General features: G+C 33.6%; 1 protein-coding gene across 5 annotated transcripts in view; it reads left to right on the top strand.

The window, feature by feature from the left end:
* Positions 1 to 22,908, top strand: part of PIGN (phosphatidylinositol glycan anchor biosynthesis class N) — a 143,156-nt gene that overhangs the window by 80,321 nt on the left and 39,927 nt on the right. For all 5 annotated transcript variants that reach the window (XM_032293665.1, XM_032293663.1, XM_032293662.1 and 2 more), the window contains 8 exons: positions 1,886 to 1,985; positions 2,090 to 2,182; positions 3,347 to 3,438; positions 6,365 to 6,473; positions 8,081 to 8,189; positions 12,391 to 12,493; positions 19,697 to 19,799; positions 21,421 to 21,507. In XM_032293665.1, coding sequence (XP_032149556.1) covers positions 1,886 to 1,985; positions 2,090 to 2,182; positions 3,347 to 3,438; positions 6,365 to 6,473; positions 8,081 to 8,189; positions 12,391 to 12,493; positions 19,697 to 19,799; positions 21,421 to 21,507 — 796 coding nt within the window. The remainder of the gene's footprint in view (positions 1 to 1,885; positions 1,986 to 2,089; positions 2,183 to 3,346; positions 3,439 to 6,364; positions 6,474 to 8,080; positions 8,190 to 12,390; positions 12,494 to 19,696; positions 19,800 to 21,420; positions 21,508 to 22,908) is intronic.

Here is a 22,908-nt window from a genome sequence, read left to right as displayed (position 1 = left end):
CTTTATTCTAATTTTTCCTAACTTTAGCTTTGACTGCTTCTTCCATCTTTTAAAATATGAAGTATTAAAAATATTTAAGGATTGGCTGGGCACGGTGGCTCATGCCTGTAATCCCAGCACTTTGGGAGGCTGAAGTAGGTGGATCACTTGAGGTCAGAAGTTTGAGACCAGCCTGGTCAACATGGCAAAATGCCATTTCTACTAAATATACAAAAATTAGCTGGGGGTGGTGGTGGGCACCTGTAATTCCAGATACTCAGGATACTGAGGCATGATAATTACTTGAACCCAGGAGGTGGAGGTTGCAGTGAACCGAGATTGCACCACTGCACTCCAGCTAGAGTGACAACATGAGACTCTATCTCAAAAAAAATTTTTTTAAGTTAAAAATATCAAAATATTAATATTAAAATACTTAAAATATTAACTATTTTTAAACATAAGAGAAAAGAACACTGATCAGATAACATACTGTTACCTCTCCATTTGTAAGGAATAGGGCTGTTGTATATGCATATTTAACTCAGATTTTTAAAAACATCATTTGGTCTGGTTTTTAAACTTTTATAATGAAAGTTTTTGTCCTTGCAGAAAATCATATCTAGTACAGAACTCCTCCTGAATTATTAAATGTCCTAATTATTAAGAAAACTTATATATATGTATATATTTAAGTTTTAAGGGAAAACGTAATTCTGAAAGTATGTTGTGCCCATCTTTATATTTTTGATAAATTATATAGATTCACAATCTTCTTAATGATTTTACAAAATTATCTCTTGTTCCTCTGTGCTTATTCGTTGTTGAGAATAAAAGAAACATTCCCCTTTTGATTGGTGTTAGCTTTTCTTTCCTACTTGGCGCCTTCATCATTTTGATAACATTCTGCAGCATTGCTTTCAATCAGAGAAAGGTCATAAACCAAATGATACTGACCTTCTAAAATTACCTACTTAATAATGCACTACAGAGTTACTATTTTTTCCTAGTGGTGAAATGAAAAAAGTGCTCAAGTATGTAATACATTTTTGATGGTTATGAGTTCACTTAATTACAATTAGTGTACAATTAGTGACATCTTAAATTGGGTTTGGAAAAGGTTATTTAGCTCAGTTAAAAAATGTAGTTAAGATTTTCCCTAACTAGATTAGGAAACCGTACCTTTATTTCATTTAGATTAAATATAGAATTTTTTGAGTGAATTAAAAATAAATTTTCAGTTTATATGCATTTGGACTCATAGTTTATGTCTCATATTTATCTGTAATTGTATGAACTCATGTTTAAACTAAGATCAAACAAGATTCATTTGTCATTAATGTTTGTAAAAAACAAGCAAATTTTTGTGATCATTTTCTTTTTCTTTTTTTCTTTTTGAGAGGGAGTTTTGTTCTTATTGCCCAGGTTGGAGTGCAGTGACGTGATCTCGGCTTACTACAACCTCCACTTCCTTGGTTCAAGCTATTCTCCTGCCTCAGCCTCCCAAGTGGCTGGGATTACAGGCATACGCCACCATGCCCAGTTAATTTTGTATTTTTAGTAGAGACGGGGTTTCACCAGTTGGCTAGACTAGTCTCGAACTCCCAATCTCAGGTGATTTGCCCTCTTCGGCCTCCCAAAGTGCTGGGATTACAGGCATGAGCCACTGCGCCTGGCCAAACATTTTCAAATTAATTCAGAAATTACATTTCCCCTAAAATACTGCTAGATTTAAAAAAAAAAATTAGGTAAGTAAAGCCCTTGAAACAAATCCGTTAGAGTTTTAGTTTTTGAATAATCTATAAAGGGAAAAATTCTGTAGTTTTTTAGCTTCTTGCAAAGTTTGTATTTTTATACTATATATGACCTAACTTTAAAATCCAATCAATCTTTTTATTTGAAACAGCTTTCAGGTTATTCAAGACCTTGTCGCATCACTATTGACCTATCCTCTGAGCCATTTTGTTGGGTACCTGTTAGTCTTTACCCTGGGAACTGAAGTATTAGTAAGTAATTTACCAGATTACAACAATTGCAGATTTCTTTCATATATTTGTAACTAGTATTAAATGACCTTATTTTTCATTTCTTCCTTGGAACGCATTACTAGGTTCTCAGTTTTTTCTACCGCTATATGCTTACCATTGGACTTACTGCCTTTGCAGCTTGGCCATTTCTCACTCAGCTCTGGACTCGAGCAAAGGTATGAGTACTCATTTTGACATAGGACAGATTAGTGACTACTTTGTTTTCATACATGTGTAACTTTATTTTTAGAGAAAAGGATAGAATGTGTTTTGACATAAAAGAACCTAGCCATGTTGATAGGAGGACTGATATTACCTTTAAGGTTTCAGTAATTCGCTTAGACTTTCACATCAAAATGGGCCAGTTGTGTGGTAATTGAAATGCTATGTAGTAGTGCTGATATGTCCACCTCTGAAGCACTTCCTGGATTTGTTTAGGTTTAAATATCTTGATAATGGACTAGGCGAGGAGCTGCTTAGAGCAGCACAGCACAGTGGCTTAGGTGTCCGCACTCTGTACTTAAATTATAGAAGACACTTCCCTCTTATCCTGAGCCACTCAGGTTTTTTTTTTTTTTTTTTGGGAGAAGTATATATTTATTATAGATTATTAAAAATATAATCAGTCTTCATTTTCTTCCTTCAGCTAGGTAGGGAATTACAATGTGCTACTACAAAGAATGCTCTCATATTTCCACTTTGATACTTTGTTATAGAAGTAGCAGGAAGATACCTTCTTTCTACTCTTGAGAATTTATTAAAAATCTTCAATGAATGGGATTATTGATGTTTTAATTCATAGGTGGTCTTAATCTAATTACAAAATAGTTTTACTTATTTTCCTTCTGGGCTCCATTGTTTGATGATTATTGTAGGCCGCCTTTTTTTGTAGATGTCATCATCAGTATGTGGTCTAACATAAATTGAATGAAGCACTTTTTAAAATCTCAGATGCAGGTTTAAAACCGTCTATTTTATTTACTTGTCATGGACCTGGTACTACTTATGTATTAACTTCTCTGAGCTCTGTTTCCTCATCTGATGTATTGGGAATAATATTACCTGCCTCCTGAGGTTATTGTGAGAATTAAAGGAGAAAATGATCATGTTATACCTAATACTGTACATGCTATGCCACAGGTCCTTCACAAATAGTAACTATTACTCTTTAGAGTAAATAGCTGTTGATTCTGCTAGAATGTATTTGAAAAAAATAAAATAATAAAAAGCCGTAAGGCTTTGCATTTTCCTTTTAGCTTTGCAGTCATGTAGTCTATGAAACACTGATGATAGTTTTCTATACCATATTTGTCTAAGGTTAACTTTTTTCTTGATTTTAGGTGACCTCACTGAGTTGGACTTTCTTCTCTTTGCTCCTGGCAGTGTTCCCACTGATGCCGGTTGTAGGTCGAAAGCCAGACATCTCTCTAGTGTATGAATAATACTGTAATTTATTTTCTTTTCAATACAGTTTTATTTCCCTCAATTACACTGTGAAATTTGAACCTAATCTTGGTCATGAATTTAAAATCATGTGAACAAAAGGGAATTTAAAATACCGATATCAAACCATTAGTCATGATTTTGGCCTAGGTTCTGAGAGTCATTAAACCCCCTGAGAGATGCTTCCGGGCTTTCAAAATGAAATCGTGCCACTGATAACTTAAAATAGCACCACCCCACCTTTTTTTTGTTTGTTTGTGTCTAGAAGGTTTTATTTCTTTTATGCTTTGGGGAATCAGTAAAAGTTTTAGTTTCATATGAAAAAATATTCTGTGCCAAAACAAAAAGACCTCTAAACTACTATGTTAGCTCTCTTTGCTTCAATCCTGTCCACACTAAAATGTCACATAAAAATGAAATTTTCTCCTGTTCTAAACTGATTGTAAAGCTCTCCATGGGAGGAAACTATGTCTACCTTGACAGCTTTCCCATGTGCAACCACTCAAATTATTTGAAAATTCTTCTGCATGTCTTGCCTCTATCCCGCACTATGCTGCTACATTTATTTCTCTTCAGTAGACCTAAAGAAATCTGTAAATTAACTGGTTACCTTTGCTTTTAACTGAACTTTAAATTATTATCAAGTAAAGTATGGGCTGTATGAGTGTGTGTATGATCATTATCTCATTTAACATTTCCTCTCATTTCCAATCATGTAATCATCTTTGTTACTTTCTTTGGAACTCTATAAGCATTTAAAAAAAAATTTTAGCCAAATCTGTAATGGATGAGGGAATATATTTTTAAATGAAGGAAGATTTTGTATTTTGTAAATAAAATGATATTTTGTAAAAATATGTGCTGATCTATGAAGTTCTATACATTTTCTCCCTGTTTGTGTGAGAATACCAATATGGAATAGATCAGGAATTATCCCAGGAGTCAGTTTATTAGCAGAGCCCAAAATAATTGTGTTGAATTCTAACACCATACTATCTAAACCATACTTTATTAGAGTGTTACTAAGTCAAAATATTTTGCAACTGTTGTAACCTATAAATAGTATGTGAGAAAATGAATTCAAATATTTTCATTTGTTTCTTGCTTCAGATTGCTCTGTAAGCTCTTCTATTGTTTCTATGAAGCCCCTTCCCTTCCCTTCATCAGTCTCTGCCTATCAGTCCTGCTCAAGCCGTATTGGCATTGTTGAACAGAATTTATCATATGCTAAAAGGAGGGAAATTGTATAAATTTGCCACTTGCATATTCTATTAAAGATGAATGTGGGAGGCAAATAAACTTGTTAAGATATGAGAAATCTAATTTATATTTTAGAAAATTATGTTGTTTTCCTCTAAATTTAAATTGCTCAGTGATTTTAAGTTTATTCTACTAGCTATATTTGCAACTTGGTTATTTTGATTCCTGGTTCATGGAGAAATTTGTACTCTTCTTTTTATCTGTAACAGCATCTCCCTTCTTTAGAAAATTACAAAGATGTCATTTTGTGAAACATTTAAGGATACAGTTAAAGGAAAAAGCAAAGGTGTACAACATAGTTGTAATGTCTGTTACTCTGGTGTTCTAAAGTAAAAACATATTTGCCAATAAGTTTAAATATCAAATAATTTTAAAAATTAAGAAATAAAAAAAGGGCCAGGTGTGGTGGCCCACCCCTGTAATCCCAGCACTTTGGGATGCCAAAGCAGGCGGATCATGAGGTCAGGAGTTTGAGACCAGCCAGGCCAATATGATGAAACACTGTCTCTACTAAAAATACAAAAATTAGCTGGGCGTGGTGGTGGGCACCTGTAATCCCAGCTACTAGGGAGACTGAGGCAGGAGAATCACTTGAACCTGGGAAGCAGAGGTTGCAGTGAGTTGAGACCGTGCCATTTCCCTCCAGCCTGAGCGACAGAGCGAGACACCGTCTTAAAAAAAAAAAAAAGAAGAAAGAAAAAAGAAAAGAAAAAGAATTTTAATCATATGTGGCTAGTTTTTCCTAAATTTTAATATTAATCTATGTTGAATATGTAACTGCCTTACTCCTTATGATTCTCAAAGAGAGTATTTGAAGCATCAGAAACAACCAACCATTAAGCATGTTCCTCAGAATTCCTGCCTTACCTTCTTCTTAGGTGTCCAGCTCTGGCTTTTGCTCTTTCTTTTTTCTCTTGAAACAACTCCTTTTCTCTTAGTTCTATTTGGGTTCCGTATTCTGTCCTCAGCACACTTTTGGCTGTGCTATCTTATTCAGATGTTAAGAAGGTGAGAAAGAGCTCAACAGTAGGGCACCATTTCTTTGGTATCAGTCAACTTTGACTTTAGGAAACATACTATACCTGGTGTTCTTCAAAGGTGTAATTTGTTGTTTCATTACTATACAAATGCCTTTCCTGCATGCCACCCATGTTACCACTGGCTACCCCTTCCCTCAGCCAGGGGCAGCTGAGGAAAATACCAAGGTCTGTCACAGAAGGGAGCTGTTTTTCCTGCTAGAAATAATATAGATTATATATGTAGATACTTTTTGCATGACTAAGTTTCATAATCACAAAGTATATGTTGTAGATGCTGATAATATACTTGTTAGCTGTCTTTTATATTGTGAATGTTTGTAAATTTGCCCAATTCAGGCTAAATATTATAGTACTTGGTATGCCTAAAATTTTTTAAATTAAATTATGGAAGTAAGGTAAAGATACTTAAAAAATTATGGGGAGAGGTTACAAATAATCCCATCCAGCATTATCTTTATCCTAAGATTTAAAGTTTTCTTAAAATCTTAAAATGTACCCATTTTGCTACCTCCTCTTGACTGAGAGGTTCTGCATTAGAGTAAGATATCTCATGTCTCCATTCGATATGTTTTCAATAAATAGCTGAAGAAATTTTTAAATTGTATTTCAAAACAGGATGGGTGCAGGCTTGCTGGTTCTTCTGCTCTCCCTGTATGTTGTAACATCTCTCACAAAAAGAAAAGATAGCTGTATAAAGGAAGAGCTATTGGTACATCTATTACAGGTCAGTTATAGATTTTCAATACTATGTTATACTAATGATACACCAAAATGTATCTTATGGTTATATTTAATTATGTTCATAAAATGCCATTACCTTTATGCTACTCAGTATCTGCCAGCTGAGAAGAAAGCTTTCTGTTTAAGATGCCACACGGAAATGTGTTCTTTAAGAGGTATGAAATAGCAAAAGGTCATAAGAGGCAGCCCAGTGATACCTGAAGAGCAGAGGTTGCAGAAACTTGAGCGACACCTGTATTGACCAAAGAGTTGAAATGAAAAGGGCTTCTTCTGGACTGAGATTCCACATTGCCCTCATTTGGGTCAGGGAGGGTCACTTCTTTGAAGTGAAAGTAGCCTGGGGCATGTTTATATTAAGAATAGCCAGTTTAAGTCTTCAGTTAATGTCCCAGGTGAAAATAAACTTCAGCATGGTTGGTGGCTTTGGTGTGGTGAAAATAACTTTGAACTTGACATTTCAAAATTGAGTCCATTCCCAGTTATGCTGTATACTAGATGGATACTTTCAGTTTGTGTTTTTTTCTTTTTTCTTTTTCTTTTCTTTTTATTTTTTGAGACGGAGTCTCACTCTTGTCGCCCAGGCTGAGTGCAGTGGTGCAATCTCGGCTCACTGCAACCTCCGCCACCTGGGCTCAGGTGATTCTCCTGCCTCATCTTCCTGAGTAGCTGGGATTACAAGCGTGAGCCACCACGGCTAGCTAATGTTGTATTTTTAGTAGTGATGGGGTTTTACCATGTTGGCCAGGCTGGTCTCGAACTATTGACCTCAGGTGATCCACCCGCCCCAGCCTCCCAAAGTCCTGGGATTACCGGTGTGAGCCACCACACCCAGTCACTTCAGTTTGTTTTTAATCTGTAGAGATAATATCTGATAGGGTTATGACAAAGATTATATCATGTAATAGTCTATAAAATGACAATTTTTTCCATAGATAAGAATGGAAAACATCTGTTTTTCTTTTTAACTGAATAAATAAATAAATAACGACTTCTAGTCCACAGACAAAAAGCAAAATTCATATGAGTCTTCTCAAAAAATTTCCTCAGGATCAAAGCTGGGAGAGTAGATGGTGTTTCTAAGAACACTCTGAAATAAAAATATACAACATTAAAGATTACATCACAAGTTAAATTCATTCTTGGAGAGCAACAGGGACTTATAAAAAGGAAGAAATTTTTTGTCAAAAGTTCTATCAAGCAATTGGAACATACTTTTCTTTTTAAATGGTACTCTGACTGGCTTTACACTTAAGCCATAGCAGCTTTGACAGAATGTACCTTGAATAATGAGTCCTTTGACAGAAGTGAATGTTTCTGAATCTCTCTCGAGGGGAACCAAGAATATCATGCTAAAATTCTTATGTGCTTTGTTAGACATACCCCTGAGTATTAGGTAACTGTAACAAATTCATTTTTGCGTTAGGTTTATTAACTTGCATGAGTTCCTATACTGTCTACTGTATTTCATTGATTCCAAGATACACATTTTTTTTCCACATTTTAACATCTTAGAAACAAGAATGTCTTGCTAGTATATAATCTTTTACTACCTTCTCTTTTTTTTTTAACCTATTTCATCTTTGTCTTCAGGTGTTGAACACAGTGCTCTCCATGTATGTTGTGTATAGCACCCAGAGGAGTCTACTCAGGAAGCAAGGACTGCCTCTTATGAATCAAATTATTAGCTGGGCAACATTAGGTAAGAGGCCACTCAAACCAAGTGAGGTAATTTGACATCAACTTAGTTATCTCAAAATGATCTGTTTATGTCTGTATTATTGTTATTGAAAGAAATAATTTTGTTGTAGGAAAATAATAATAACTGGCTATCAGTTCTATCTCTTGATGGAATTTAAGAAAGAGAATTCTTGTGTGCATGCATGTGTTAATAAGATAATTTGATAGAATATTTATGACCTGATAATAAAGCTATGTATTTATTAACATCTGGTAAGAGTCTACTAAGCGATTCCAAAAGAGAAAAGGGTGAAGAGGACCTTATGCTTCCTTTTCATGCCAGTTCATAAATTCTCTGTTCTTACACAGGGACTGGGAAATGGTTAAATTTTATCTGTTTCCCTTCCTAAAAATAACATCGACTAGTACAAATTGCATACTTTGCAAAGCTAATTAGACATTTGAAAGCATATTCTTCTATGTAGTCCTCTTAATTAAGAATGTTGTAATATATGTGTGAAGCAAACATGTAATTTAAGGACTTAGGTTTTCCCTTCCATTTGGAAGACAAGAGCAAATTTTGAGTCCAGTTTTTTTTTTTTTTCAAAAAAGGCATTGTAATGCTTATGAAAATTTGCCATACGCTTTAACTTTAACATCTTTTGATGATTTTTGTTGTTTGGGTCACGGAGGCCCACCCCTCGTGAATGGCTATACTAACTTACATTCCTACCAACAATGTACAAAGGTTCCCCCTTCTCTACATCATTGCCGGCATTGCTACTTTTTTTCTTTTTGATAGTAGCAATTCTAACTGGGGTGAGATGATATCTTATTGTGGTTTTGATTTGCATTTCTTTGAAGATTAGTGATAGTGAATATTTTTTTCATATACCTGTTGGCCATTTGTATGTCTTCTTTTGAGAAATGTCTACTCAGATCATTTGCTATTTTTTAGCTGGATTAATAGGTTTTTTGCTGTTGAATTGTTTGTGCTTTTAATATATTATGGTTATTAATCCCTTGTCAGATGGGTAGTTTGCAAATATTTTCTCCTATTCTGTAGGTTGTCTCTTCCCTCCATTGATTGTTTTCTTTGCTATGCAGAAGCTTTCGAGTTTGATATAATCTCATTTTTCTACTTTTGCTTTGGTTGCTTGTGCTTTTGAGCTCTTAACAAAAACATCTTTGTCAGACTAGGGTCCTGAAGTGTTTTCCCAATAGTTTCTTCCAGTAGTTTCACAGTTTCGGGTGTTACATTCAAGTTTTTAATCTATTTTGAGTTGATTTCTTTTTTAAGTGGTGAGAGATATGGGTCTTATTTTACTATTTTGAATTTGGATATTCTATTTTCCCAGCATCATTTATTGGAGACACTGTCCTTTCCTCAATGTATATTCTTGGTACCTTTGTCAAAATGAGTTGGCTATAAATGTGTGGATTTATTTTTGGGTTCTCTATTCTGTTCCATTGGTCTATGTGTCTGTTTCTATGCCAGTACCATGCTGTTTGGGTTACTATAGCTTTGTAGTATACTTTGAAGTCATGACTTCATGATGCCTCCAGCTTTGTTCTTTTTTTTTAAAGGCTCAGGATTGCTTTGGCTATTCAGAGTCTTTTGTGGTTCCATATGAGTTTTAGGATTTTTTTTTCTATTTCTGTGAAGAATATCATAATTTTTATTTTATATATGTGGTTACTATGTTGTTTGAAGCAAAATATTTATAACTATTACATTATCATTGTGGATTGTCACTTTTAACATCATAAAGTGTTCTTCTTTGCCTTATTGTTTTTGGTCTAAAGTGTGCTTTGATATCAGGATTGCAACTTTAGATTTCTTACTGTTTCCATTTGCCTTTATGTTTAGCCTTTTTGAATCACTGTGTTTTAAGTTTGGTTTCTGTATTCTGTGTAGAGTTAGGTTTTGCTTTATGTGCCAATTCTGCAATTTTTTTCTTTTAAGTAAAAAGGTGAGTTGAGCTCATTCATGTTTACTAATATGACTCTTGAGCTTGTTCTCAAGAAGCGTAGAAAATACTGCATAATGTATAAGTGTGCTCTACTACAACAAATTGCAGATTCTGTCAAGAAGATTCTGTCAAATCTTATTATGTTGTAGTAGAGCATGCATATACATTATGCAGTGTTTTATATGTTTCTTTCTCTATTTGGATTATCTTATATGATTTTATTTATTGTCTTTATTGATTTGATTATTGTTTTGGAACAGTGAGGAGGAGATTCAGAATCGGTTTACTGCTATTGTTCTCCAAGCATGAAAACTTCTCTGGGCATGTATTTTAAACAAGATTTTTTCTCATTGGGATTGGTAGAGCTAGGTTCTAGAGGATACCTATCAAATGATGAAATAGTCGACTCATAGGTAAGTCATCAGTATCTCCAAAGATCTCTTCTAGGCACAGATACACCATGATCTAACTCTAGTGCGTATTTTTGCTTACTATGCTATGATCTCCAAATGGATGTTATGTTTTAAAATTTGTTCTACTTATGTCACTTAGAATAGACATTCTTATTTCCGCTTCAGTACCTTATCAATCATTTAGACAAAAGTAAACAAGAAGAGAAAATATATACAGTTTTACAGAAGAGGTCTCATTTGAACCGACTTTTATTTTTTGCTTTTTATTTTATAGCAACCGTCATTTGCCCAACAGATTAACTGACTTTTAAAATCAGACATATTGAAATGTTATTTCTTCCAGTTAAAATATGTATCAGTGATTATGATTGGAACTATACATCTGGAAAACGTCAGAAGATACTCATCTAAGGGTATTATGAATATAACTTCATAGTGTTAAATCTTGCAGTGACTTGACTTTAGATAAAATTCACATTACATTTAGATAAAATTGACATTACAATCAACATTACAAGATATTGACTAATAATAATAACAGCAGCTAACAGTTACTAGGCACTATGTGCTAGCATTATGCTCAGTGAACATTGTATCAGTAAAATTGTATTTAGTCCTCACAGCTTTTTAATGTTATCTCTATTTGACAGGTGGGTAAATTTCTGCTTAGATCAGTTAACGAGCTTGCCCTACAGTTTAAACAGTTAATAAGTGATTCAGCCGGGTTTTCATCCCAACTTGTCTATCTGCATACTCTAGAGCACTAGGGGCATGAGGAAGTTACGTACATTTCCTTCCCAGAATAGAGATGGAGGAGTTTACGTTTTGCCACTCTACCTGCTTCATCTGCCCTCCCTCCACTGGAGTAGTTGCTTGTATTGTCCTGGAGGAGAGTTATAACAACTATCATGCATGGTAAAGGCATTCTTGTTTCTCTTTTCCAAGGGGCATACTACAACTGCCAGTGCATACTTTACAGTGGGAAAACTTGGAGAAGGATGAGGTTAGGAAAAATCAGTTTCTGAGGAGTAAGTTGTCTTTGAACTAAGATATAAAGGTCTAATTAAGCAAAGCATGCTAAATGTTGAGTAATAATTTTATTTCAGTAGAAAATTATGAGTTAATATTATTACAATAATCTTGGCTGAATATGAATTGAGAAAATCTGAGCATAGCTAAAACAATGAAATGTAATTTTAATTAAAAATGTGAGGCCTGATTATGATTAGAGCAAATGTAGCCTCATGTTCAAGGTCACACAAACAATAGATGCTGTAAATGATACTAGATTATTCAGGGCTTCTACACTAACATGTATGTATGTATGTATGTATGTATGTATTTGACATAGAGATTCACTCTTGTCCCCTAGACTGGAGTGCGGTAGTGCAATCTCAGCTCACTGCAACCTCTGCCTCCTGGGTTCAAGCAATTCTCCTACCTCAGCCTCCTGAGTAGCTGGGATTACAGGTGCCTGCCACCATGTCTGGCTAATTTTTGTATTTTTAGTAGAGACAGGGTTTCTACTAAAACAGTTTCCTGTCTCTACTAAAAATAGGTAATAAAGGGGAATTAAGAGTCTCTATTCTAAGTGACATAAATAGAACCAATTTTAAAACTTACCATCCATTTGAAGATCATAACATATTAAGCAAAAATGCTCATTAGAGCTAGACCATGGCCTAGCTGGTCTCAAACTCCTGACCTCAGGTGATCCGCCTGCCTCAGTCTCCCAAAATGCCGAGATCACAGGTGTGAGCCACTGCCCCTGGCCCTACACTAACATTTTTTTGTGTGTCTCTTGTACTGACAGATGACCTGTTTTGTTTCATTGCAGCCTCTTCCTTGATTGTGCCACTGCTGAGTTCTCCAGCTCTCTTTCAGCGATTGTTCAGCATACTTCTTTCATTGATGTCAACCTACCTACTTCTAAGCACAGGGTATAAACTTTTTAACAGTTTAATTTTATAGCCGCAAGTTTTAAATGATACAATGATATTTTCTCTATTAGTATTTAACTTCTAGAAATGAAAAATGCTTTCTAAATCTTGAGGAGTAAGTTATAAATATTTTCTTCTCTGTAAGGACTGTATTTGACTTGATCTGTAATCTTCTGTTTTCTTTTTTTTATCCATTTCATAGTATTGCTTGCTGTCTTTGTCTTTTTCCTTTCTAAAGTTGCTAAAATATCATTTGACTATCATGTTAGAAAATTCTGATGGATTATGAAGGAATTTTAAGTCTCAATGACTTTTATTTTTTGTTGCATTCCTCGATTTATTTTAAATTATGCTTTGATTTGTCCATTCTTCTTTGGATGTAGTATTTTTTTAACCTTACACATGTCACAGTTCAAATATTCGTTTGATTCAGAGAACCTTCAGAATATTTTCCCAAAACTCAAAGATTTATTTCTATTTTAGTTTGAAATTTTTCTTACCAAAACAAAACAAAAAAATCAGCAGCTTGACTTGGGGTGAATCCCGAAGTATTTTCTGGAACTCGCTGAAGACAGGATATACTCTATTAACTTTGAAGAATTATTTTCTTGCTTTTGAATTTCATCCTTGCTTAAATCTTTATAAGGGTAAGAAATGTGCACATTATAACAAACAATGACCAGAACAAACGAAGTGAATAAGCTCCACTCATAAACAGTTTGAATTTTGGCCCAAATACAGAATCTTCATCAAAGTTAGATTAAACCTAGGGATTCACCATTATTCTATCACATTATTCACAGTTTAAATGATTTTGTAAAGTCATTTGGGGTCCAAGGCTCAGGTTCTCCCTTTTGGAAACTAAGTTGTCATAGTTCAAAATTAGAGAGATGGTCTCAAAGTCTTTTCACAGTAGACCCTAACACCCTAAGTGACCTAGACCCTTGTAGAGTACTTGTAGTCCCAAATAAGAGATGATCAAGTGGGGCCCTAAACCTCTTTTTTTTTTTTTTTTTTTTTACCAAAGCTGTCTATCTCCTTTCATTTCCTTTCCCCCTGCCTAGCCAGATGTGGGCCACAGCTCTGAAGATATGATACAAATGTCATGGAAATTTTTACCAGTTACCTAACTAGATTTTAGGATAGGCTTTCTTTGAGATTTAGACCTTTGAAATAGAACTTCAAAATAAAACTGGAAATCTATGAACATCTGTTATTCAAGAGTGATGAACATCATGAGAACTTAAAATCCTTCAGTTTTCCCCCTTTATTAGTGAAATTTCAGGATAAATAATTTTGTTATATTAGAATCTATAAGAGTGAAAATAAATTTGATTATGCACAAGTTTTTATCTATGTAAAAAAACAGAGGTTAAAATAATTTCTTTTCTAGCCTACCATTTCAGGGAGACTCATGAGTTTTATTAAGAGATCACACCCAGAGGTTGACTTAAGGAAATAAATGTTTGACAGTGTCCAGAAATATGTACTAACTTTTGTACAGTCTCTTAATAGGCCCTTCTCTTTTCTGAACCTTCAAATTCTAAAGCAATAAACAGATTTAAAGGGATGTGTGGTTGCTTATAAAATATAAACAAATATAAAAATAGATCTGATTTGCTGGATTAGAAAAGGAGAGAAAGAAAGGATAACTGAAGTTTAATTTTGAATGAAAATACTGTTCCGTAATACAGCGTGAGTTAATCATGTAACTTACATTGGGGATAAGTATTTTAAATCATCAGTTTAATAGTCATAAGAAATGCCAAAATAAATTATCATAATAAGCATAATCATAACTTATTTTAAGAAAATCTAAAAAGTGAAAATTTTGTACCTAAAATTAGAATACCAATGCATGATATGACCTTATTAATGAATTCATTAAGAGGTATATTATTCAACATCAGAAAGTGTATCTAGCTTTGCCAAAAAAATTAGAAGGAGTATCTTGAAATAGCACAGTTCAGTCATTTCAAACAGTACATTTTCTCAGTGTCAAATCAGTTTTGCAAAACATAGGCTACTTGTTATGAATCAGTTTGACCATTTTGGATGACCCGGAGGATTCTCTGTGTAAATTAGTAAATATTCAAAATTACAGAATAGTTAAAAGAAATATAGTTATACTATAATATAGAAATACAGCAATAGTAATCCTAAATTCTTACAATGCATCCTTGATTTAATGAATAAAGAAGTTTTATTTTTAATCAGCACTTAATTATTTTTATGCAAATGGAACTATTGTAATACTTGAAAATGGTTTGTTCTCTTGGTTGAAGTTGGTTAAACATTTTCTTTTGAAATTTTCTTTGCATCATCCCTTTCCTTAGCAAACTGTAATACAAAGCTAAATGCCTTGTCAGCCCTATTCAATTTGCACAGAGACCAAACCAGCAGATCCTAATTTAGTAAGTTTTCATTATGTTCTCCCTGAGCCTGTGATGACATTTCATTGATATTTCAGTTTATTAATGCAGATATACAGACTTTATACAAAACATTGATTGTCTTAAGAGATAAGGTCCCATAGGAGGATTATCTTTATCTGATTTATTCATCTACATTTTACAAAAGAAAGTGATCATAATGTATAGTTTTTGAAAGGAAATAAGTCTGTAACACTATTTGTTGATCTATGACATTTATGTTTTGAATTGTTAGGTAACAATAAATTAATATATAACTGCAAATCTTTAAAAAAAATTATGGTCCCCTTTTGTTCAGGGTATGCACCTTGATTCAGTTAATCAACAGTTTTTTTTCTTTCATATCTCCAGTGTCCAGAGCACTATGCAGACACACAAGGGAAAATCATGAATGTACTACTGGTGTACAATAGAGTTATAAGCTGCTATAAAATAACTATATTTTACAGTGTTAGACAATTATAAAATCAAACAAGTTGCTGTGAGTAAATGAAGTTGTGAATTGTGTGATATAAAGACTGACTAGAGAAAGAACTTGAATAGGGAAGCTGAGTTAATGCCATCAAGGACTCATGTGGATGTTAAACTGAACTTTAAAGAAAGGCAGGCGGTAATTATAAAGACCACAGATGGATAAATCTATAAAGAAGGGAAGAAAACAGCCTAAAAAGGCTGAGAATACCCATACTCAGAACGCCTCTCCCTCTACAGGGGATCACAGTTCCTCATCAGCAACAGAACAAGGCCTGATGGAGAAAGACTGTTCCATTAGCAGAAGCAGACTTTAAAAAGTGGATGATAAGAAACTTCTGGGAATTAAAAGAACTTGTTCTAACCCAATGCAAAGAAACTAAGAACTTTGAAAAAAGGTTTGACGAAATGTTAAAAATAACACACAATTTAGAAAGGAATATAAGTGAATTAATGGAGCTGAAAAATACAACACGAGAATTTCGCGAACTATGCACAAGTTTTAACAGCTGAATTGATCAAGCAGAAGAAAAGATATTAGAGGTCGAAGACCAACTTCATGAAATAAAACAAAAAGACAATATTAGAGAAAAAAGGATAAAAAAGAACGAGCAAAGTCTCCAAGAAATATGGGACTATGTGAAAAGACCTAATCTACGTTTGATAGGTGTACCTGAATGTGACGAAGAGAATCAATCCAAGCTGGAAAATACGCTTCAGGATATTATTCAGGAAAACTTTCCCAACCTAGTAAGTCAGGACAATATTCAACTCCAGGTAATACAGAGAACACCCCAAAGATATTCCTCAAGAAGACCAACCTCAAGGCACATAATCGCCAGATTCACCAGGGTTGAAATGAAAGAGAAAATACTGAGGGCAGCCAGAGAGAAAGGTCAGGTTACCCATAAAGGGAAGCCCATCAGACTCACAGCAGATTTCTCAGCAGAAACCCTACAAGACAGAAGAGAGTGGGGGCCAATATTCAACATCCTTAAAGAAAAGAACTTTCAACCCAGAATTTTACATCCAGCCAAACTAAGCTTCATAAACGAAGGAAAAATAAAATCTTTTGTGAACAAGCAAGCACTCAGAGATTTCATCACCATCAGGCCTGCTTTACAAGAGCTTCTGAAAGAACCACTACAAATAGAAAGGAACAACCAGTATCAGCCTTTCTAAAAAATGCCAAAAAATAAAGAACATCAACATAATTAAGAATTGCATCAATTAATGGGCAAAACAGCCAGCCAACATTAAGTGACAACATCAAACTCATATATATTGTTATTAATTCTAACTTTAAATCGACTAAATCCCCCAATCCAAAGACACAGACAGGCAAAAAAAAGCCAAGACCCATTGGTGTGCTACATCCAGATCCATCTGACATACAAGGATACACAAAGATTCAAAACAAAGGGATGGAGAAAAATTTACCGACCAAATGGAGAGCAAAAATAAATAAATAGAAAGCAGCAGTTGCAATTTTTGCTGATAAAATAGACTTCAAAGCAACAAAGATCAAAAGAAGCAAAGAAGAATATTACATAAAGATAAAAGGATCAATGTAACAAGAAGAGCTAAAGATCCTAAATATATATGCACCCAATACAGAAATACCCAGATACATAAGACTTGTAAAGAGACTTGGACTCCCACACAATAATAGTGGGAGACTTACAGATCAATGAGACAGAAAGTTAACATCGATATTCAGGACTTGAACTCAGATCCGGAACAAGTAGACTTAATTAACATTCATAGAACTCTCCACTTTAAATACACAAAATATACACTCTTATCAGTATTACATCACACGTATTTACAGGTTAAAATGAAATATTGGTTGGCTGCTTGTTAATTATTTTCTTCCCTCGTCTATTTTTTTTTGTCTCTATTATTAAACATAATTATAGGCATACCCATTTTTAGACTGCATTTTAGCCCGTGCAATAAAGCAACACCCCTGTTCTCTGTCCCTCTTCCTCTTTCTTTCTTTCCTTTATTCTTTTTTTTCTTTTTTTTTCCTATTCTTTTTCTTTCTTTCTTCCTTAAAAAAAAAAAAAAGAAAAAAAAAAACATAAACTAAAAACTGTTTCCTTAACACACACACACACAAAAAGAAAGGCAGGCAGGATACAAGCATTCTAAATCTTTGTTTTTCAATTTTAAAAAAATCAGTAGAAAAATAGTGTCATCACATTATGGAAAGTAGGGATAAGGGATGAAATCACGTATTTACTCTTGCTAATGTCCTGGTATATTTCTTTCCAGTGTTACCTCTGTGTTTGTCTTTTTAACATAAAATTAATTGCAGTATGTGTTCTATTTTCTATCTTTTTTTCTAATTAACATTTTAGAAGCATTTTCTAGGTGGCTCATAGGCTTCCTAGCCACTGTTTTAATAGGTATTTAATATTTTATTATATGGATTTTATTTCAACTTTTTATTATCACAAATGATATTTTAAGTTATGTTTTTATGCATAAGCTTTTTCATTAGTCTAGATTATTTCCTTTGTTCACTTCCCAGTATAGTGTACGTGGGCCATTGCGTACATTTCTTTTTTTAACTTGTAATCGTCTGAAGAAGAGTACCAATTTATAATGTCTACAACAACAAACTATGAGTTCTACAATTTCATCATATCTGTAATAGTATTTGGTATTTCTGTTTTTAAATGAGAAAATCAAAATGTTATATTAACAGGCCAAATGTGGCGCTGCTTTAAACAGTTTTCTGTACTTGTTTTCCTCATATTTTCTCATGTGTTCATATCCCTGAGCCTTCTCAGTCTTATATACCAAGTGATTTTTGTATGTTTTCTGAAACCTGAATCTTTCCTTCTGTCCAGACTTCAGTGTTGTAATTTTATAATCTGTAACAGTGTTTAAAGAATTTGGAGGTTTTTTGCTTTCTCATGTTTAGGAAATAGGGCCATATGCTGTAGGGTTCGGTAGCTGAAAGAATCAAAAAGGAAATAAGGTTTGGTTTGGTTTTGTAACTTCTGATTAGATGTGTAATTCACTCAGCAAATACTTGTGAACTAGGCCAGCAGTGGTGATGAGACAGACACAGACTTGGTTTTCAAAGATTTTATAAAGTATGATAATAGAGGCATACAAGTAAACCTGTGATTAAGACGGTGTAAGTACTATAATAGAGCATTTAGGGATTATGAAGGTGGAATACTTAACCCCAAACAAAGCAAAAACTGTTTAGAAAAGGCTTCTATCACTGTGTTGTCTCATGAGCATTTCTTCTTTGTTTTTGTGTTCATTTTACATTGTAGCTTGTAGGTGTACCACACATTTAATCATTCCCCTGTGGACATGTAGGTTGTTTTCTGTTTCCCCCTTCCATAAACAGTATTACAACAGATATTTTTATAATGGACATTGTAGCACATGTCTGATTGTTTTCTCAGGGTAAATTTTTAGAAATGGCCTTATTGCATTATAGTGCATGAGTATTTTCGAGGTTCTTGATACATATTATCAAATGGTTTTCCAGAAAGTGTATATTCCTATGGCAGGAGTGCAATGGCACAGTCTCAGCTTACTGCAACCTTGGCCTTTCGGGTTTACATGATTCTCCTGCCTCAGCCTCCTGAGTAGCTGGGATTATGGATGCACACCACCACACCCAGCTATTTTTTTGTGTTTTTAGTGAGACGGGTTTCACTATATTGGCCAGACTGATCTCGAACTCCTGATCGTGTGATCCACCCACCTTAGGCTCCCAAAGTGCTGGGATTACAGGCATGAGCCACGGAACCTGGCCAGCACTGTTGTTATTTTAATATTGGCAAATATGGTATGTCGCCATTGTTTTAATTTCCATATCAGTTATCAATAAGGTCAAACATAATTTTCATGTTTGTGTTCTTGTTGCACCCATTTTTTTTTTTAATTTACAATGTTCCTTTTCCTCTTCTATGTATGTAAATAATTTTACCTCAAGAATTATCTTTTTACCTTTGTCTTCATATCTTCTTTCTCTTTTATGTGTGTCTGTCATTTGCTTTATGAATGGCTTTTCTATATCTCTGTTATTTTAAACACATAATTTTCTCAAGATTTCATATCACTCAGAAAAGATGATAGGAGTTAAAATTTAAATATTACTTTCCTACTTTCTTCTTCTGAAAAGCCTAGAAAATTTAAATTCTGAGATATTGTGACTTAGAAGTATTGTGAAATTATTTTGATTTTGAGAAAGACCTGAGTGTAGATTTGCATTTTTACTTATTTTACTGTTTTTTTCTCTTTATTTCTACCTTTCCCCACCTGTTAGGTATGAAGCTCTCTTTCCACTAGTATTGTCTTGTTTGATGTTTGTCTGGATAAACATAGAACAAGAAACCCTACAACAGTCTGGTGTTTCCTGTAAACAAAAGGTAGCTGGTCAAAGTCATTGTTGTTTTTATCCTAGAATATTAAAGTAGTCTCTATCCTATAAGGAAGTTGCAATGTTATTTCAAAAATTTTCAAAAATTCTTTTACGTAAATTTTTGGTGTTAAAAAATTTTAGTTGTTTGACATTAATAATTAGGTTAACCTTAATAATTGGTAAGGAATATTTTTTACTTATCACAGAAAAGCACAATTCTTTTTTTGTATAGGTTGGGCTTTTCTTAGTGATTACTCGAGAATCATTGATTTTAAAAAAACATCAGTATAAGTGAAGGAATAGAGAAAAGAATAACCTTTACCTTATTTTCTTTACATTTCACATCCAATGTTTCCTACTGTCAACTTATCTTAGTCACAATAATTTTTATGTTGTCACAAGTCAATTTATGAATTTTATTATAAGGTGGCATTTAAGTTCCTATTGTTTTTCTCTTTCTGGTCATCCTAATCCAAATTGCTTATTCAGCTGCCTTAATGACTATGGCCTCAGTCCAAATCTTAGACTGTTTATGCAACACATAATACTCTGAATTGGCTAAAATCCAACCAGTTTTTAAGGATACCTTAATCATGATGGGCTACAGAGAAAATTGATGTTTCTTGTCTTATTTAGAGCTGATGGTAATTCTGAGAAATTGGGGATAGAATATTTACAATTTTACTAAGGTTAGCTAAAATGAATATTACAGATAATACCTTCATAGGTGATCCATCCTTATCTAGTTCCAGTTGAGTTTGTAGATTATAATTGATAATTCAGAATTATTAATTTCACTAAGGAAGAAACTTTATTGAGGCATATTTAATAATTACTGGTTTTAAACTTTTAGTTTTTGAATATTAAAATAATACTAGAAAAGCAGTTTTGAGCAGATTCGTGTAAATACTCAGAGATTAGCCTTAATATTAAATATTTCATCAGGCTGAGAATTATTGTGTTACTTTTTAAATTCTATGTTTTTAATTAAAAGCAAATGTATCTCTTCCTAGAAAAGAGTATTAAAACATCCCAAGAACTTACTAGAAAATTACGTGGGGAGTAGGAGTGGGGAAAGTCTACCTTTAAACTCACCCATTAGTGTTCTATTTTGGGAGGGAGATTAAGCATGAATGCACTCACCTTGTTGGATTGAGTGACTTTCTATTCTACTAAAGACAGGAACATGTTACTTTTTTATAAAACAAAACAAAACAAAACAAAACTCTGAAAATACAATTAATGGAGGGACAAATAAATATTTAATTTTACCATGCCTTTTAATATGATATCATATCTAGGTTTAAGATGATCAGGACACTCTGAAAAATTAGTCTTTGAAAAGCAAGAATTATATAGGGTTTTTAAAATGAAGCATTTATATAAGAAAAGAAAAAGCTCAATTCTCACTTTTATTACACATATAGCAATACTACAACTGTGTTCTGTATATTTATTATTAGCAACGTATTTTATCTTTTGGCAGATTAAGCCCTAGAGAAAGATTTATTGTTGATTTTTTCTTTTTGTTAGCACAGGACATGTTGCTAGCCATTGTAAGTTTGCCTTCAAATATAGAAATAAGCCAACAATTACTGTGCATTAATATTTTTCTTATTACCTCATAGCTCACTAGTATCCAGTTCTCTTATAATACTGATATAACTCAGTTTCGACAGCTGTGTCTGGATGACATCCGTAGGGCCTTTTTCCTTGTATCCTTTGTTAAGGCTTTGGTTTGAAGAGCTGCACCTCCCACTTAGTGGAGTAAGAAGACATGGAAGATGTTTCTGCCCATCACTTAATAGTGGTATTATGTAGTTTAACCTTTCTCAACTATAGTTTTCTCACATAATTCACATTAAAAACATTTTTTTAACTATAGAAAAGTATAAAGAATGATATGTATGTATATATAGTCCTGCTATTCAAGATATTAACCATGAGTATTTTGTCACGCTTTTTAAAAATGTGTTTTTAAGAAATAAAAACATTAGAGCTAAAGCTAAAGTCTTTCAACTCCTGAATTTAATTTCTCTCATCTGAAAGAAACCACTATTATGAGTTCATATCTTTTTATGTGCATTTTTTTTCTAAACTCATGTTACATAACAACTGTCTCACAAAGGTTTTTGGATCACCTCAGAGGCAATGTTGTGAAAGCTGTTAGTAGAAGCTTGAAAGACAGATGACAGAGGAAAGTCTTAGTTTGGAAAGGCTGACTGACTAGCTGGAAGAAATCATAGGGATATATTTCCTTTATTTTATTCAGCTTCATTGAGGTATAATTGACAAAAAATTGTATATATTTAAGGTGTATATTTTGATGTTTTGAGATATATATATATATACATCGTAAAATCACCACAATTAAGCTAATTATCATATCTATTGCCTCACATACTTACTGTTTTTTCTTGGTTTCTGTTTTTGCAGTGAGAACACTTAAGATCAACTCTCTGAGCACACTTCAAGTATACAATACAATATTACTGACTATAGTCACCATGCTATACATTTCACCTCCAGACCTTACTCATCTTGCATAACTGAAACTTCATATCTTTTCACCAACATCTCCCCTTTTCCCTTCTCCACTCAGTCCCTGGCAACCTTCATTCTACTCTCTAAGTTTGACTGTTTTACTTTTGCCAGCTGTAGGAGTTCCTCATATGTTTTGGTTATTAACCCTTTATCAGTTATATGGCTTGTTAAATATTAGTGGTAATGTCTTTGAGCTTACCATGGAATGAAGTCTAGAACTCTCAGGTACAGAAAATAAATATTCCTTCCTCTCTGTCTCTTGCTTTCCCTCTGTTTTGCTTTCTTTCTGTCTGTATAGATTCCTTTGTATCAGCTAATGCTAATAAAGCACTTTACCCATTGAACCTTGCATTTCCCTAAATTAAAATTTCATCTTATCCTTTCTGTTTTAAGTTTTTGAAAGAAAAATGTATAGTTGCTGCCATTATTTTCTCTCCATATATACATTATATCCACAAGCCTCTAATAACGCATGGCACATAGTAGTGCTCTGTCAATATTTGTCAGACGCCTCTGCTGAAGTTGTACTGTCATTGGTCTGCAAGGGCTTCCTGATCACTTCAATCTATTCC

This window comes from Sapajus apella, unplaced genomic scaffold (assembly GCF_009761245.1).
Source record: "Sapajus apella isolate SASKATOON/1434 unplaced genomic scaffold, GSC_monkey_1.0 scaffold30, whole genome shotgun sequence".
NCBI classification, from domain to species: Eukaryota; Metazoa; Chordata; class Mammalia; order Primates; family Cebidae; genus Sapajus; species Sapajus apella.
Note: the sequence above shows the minus strand (reverse complement) of the source record. Positions and strands in the feature narration are given on the sequence as shown.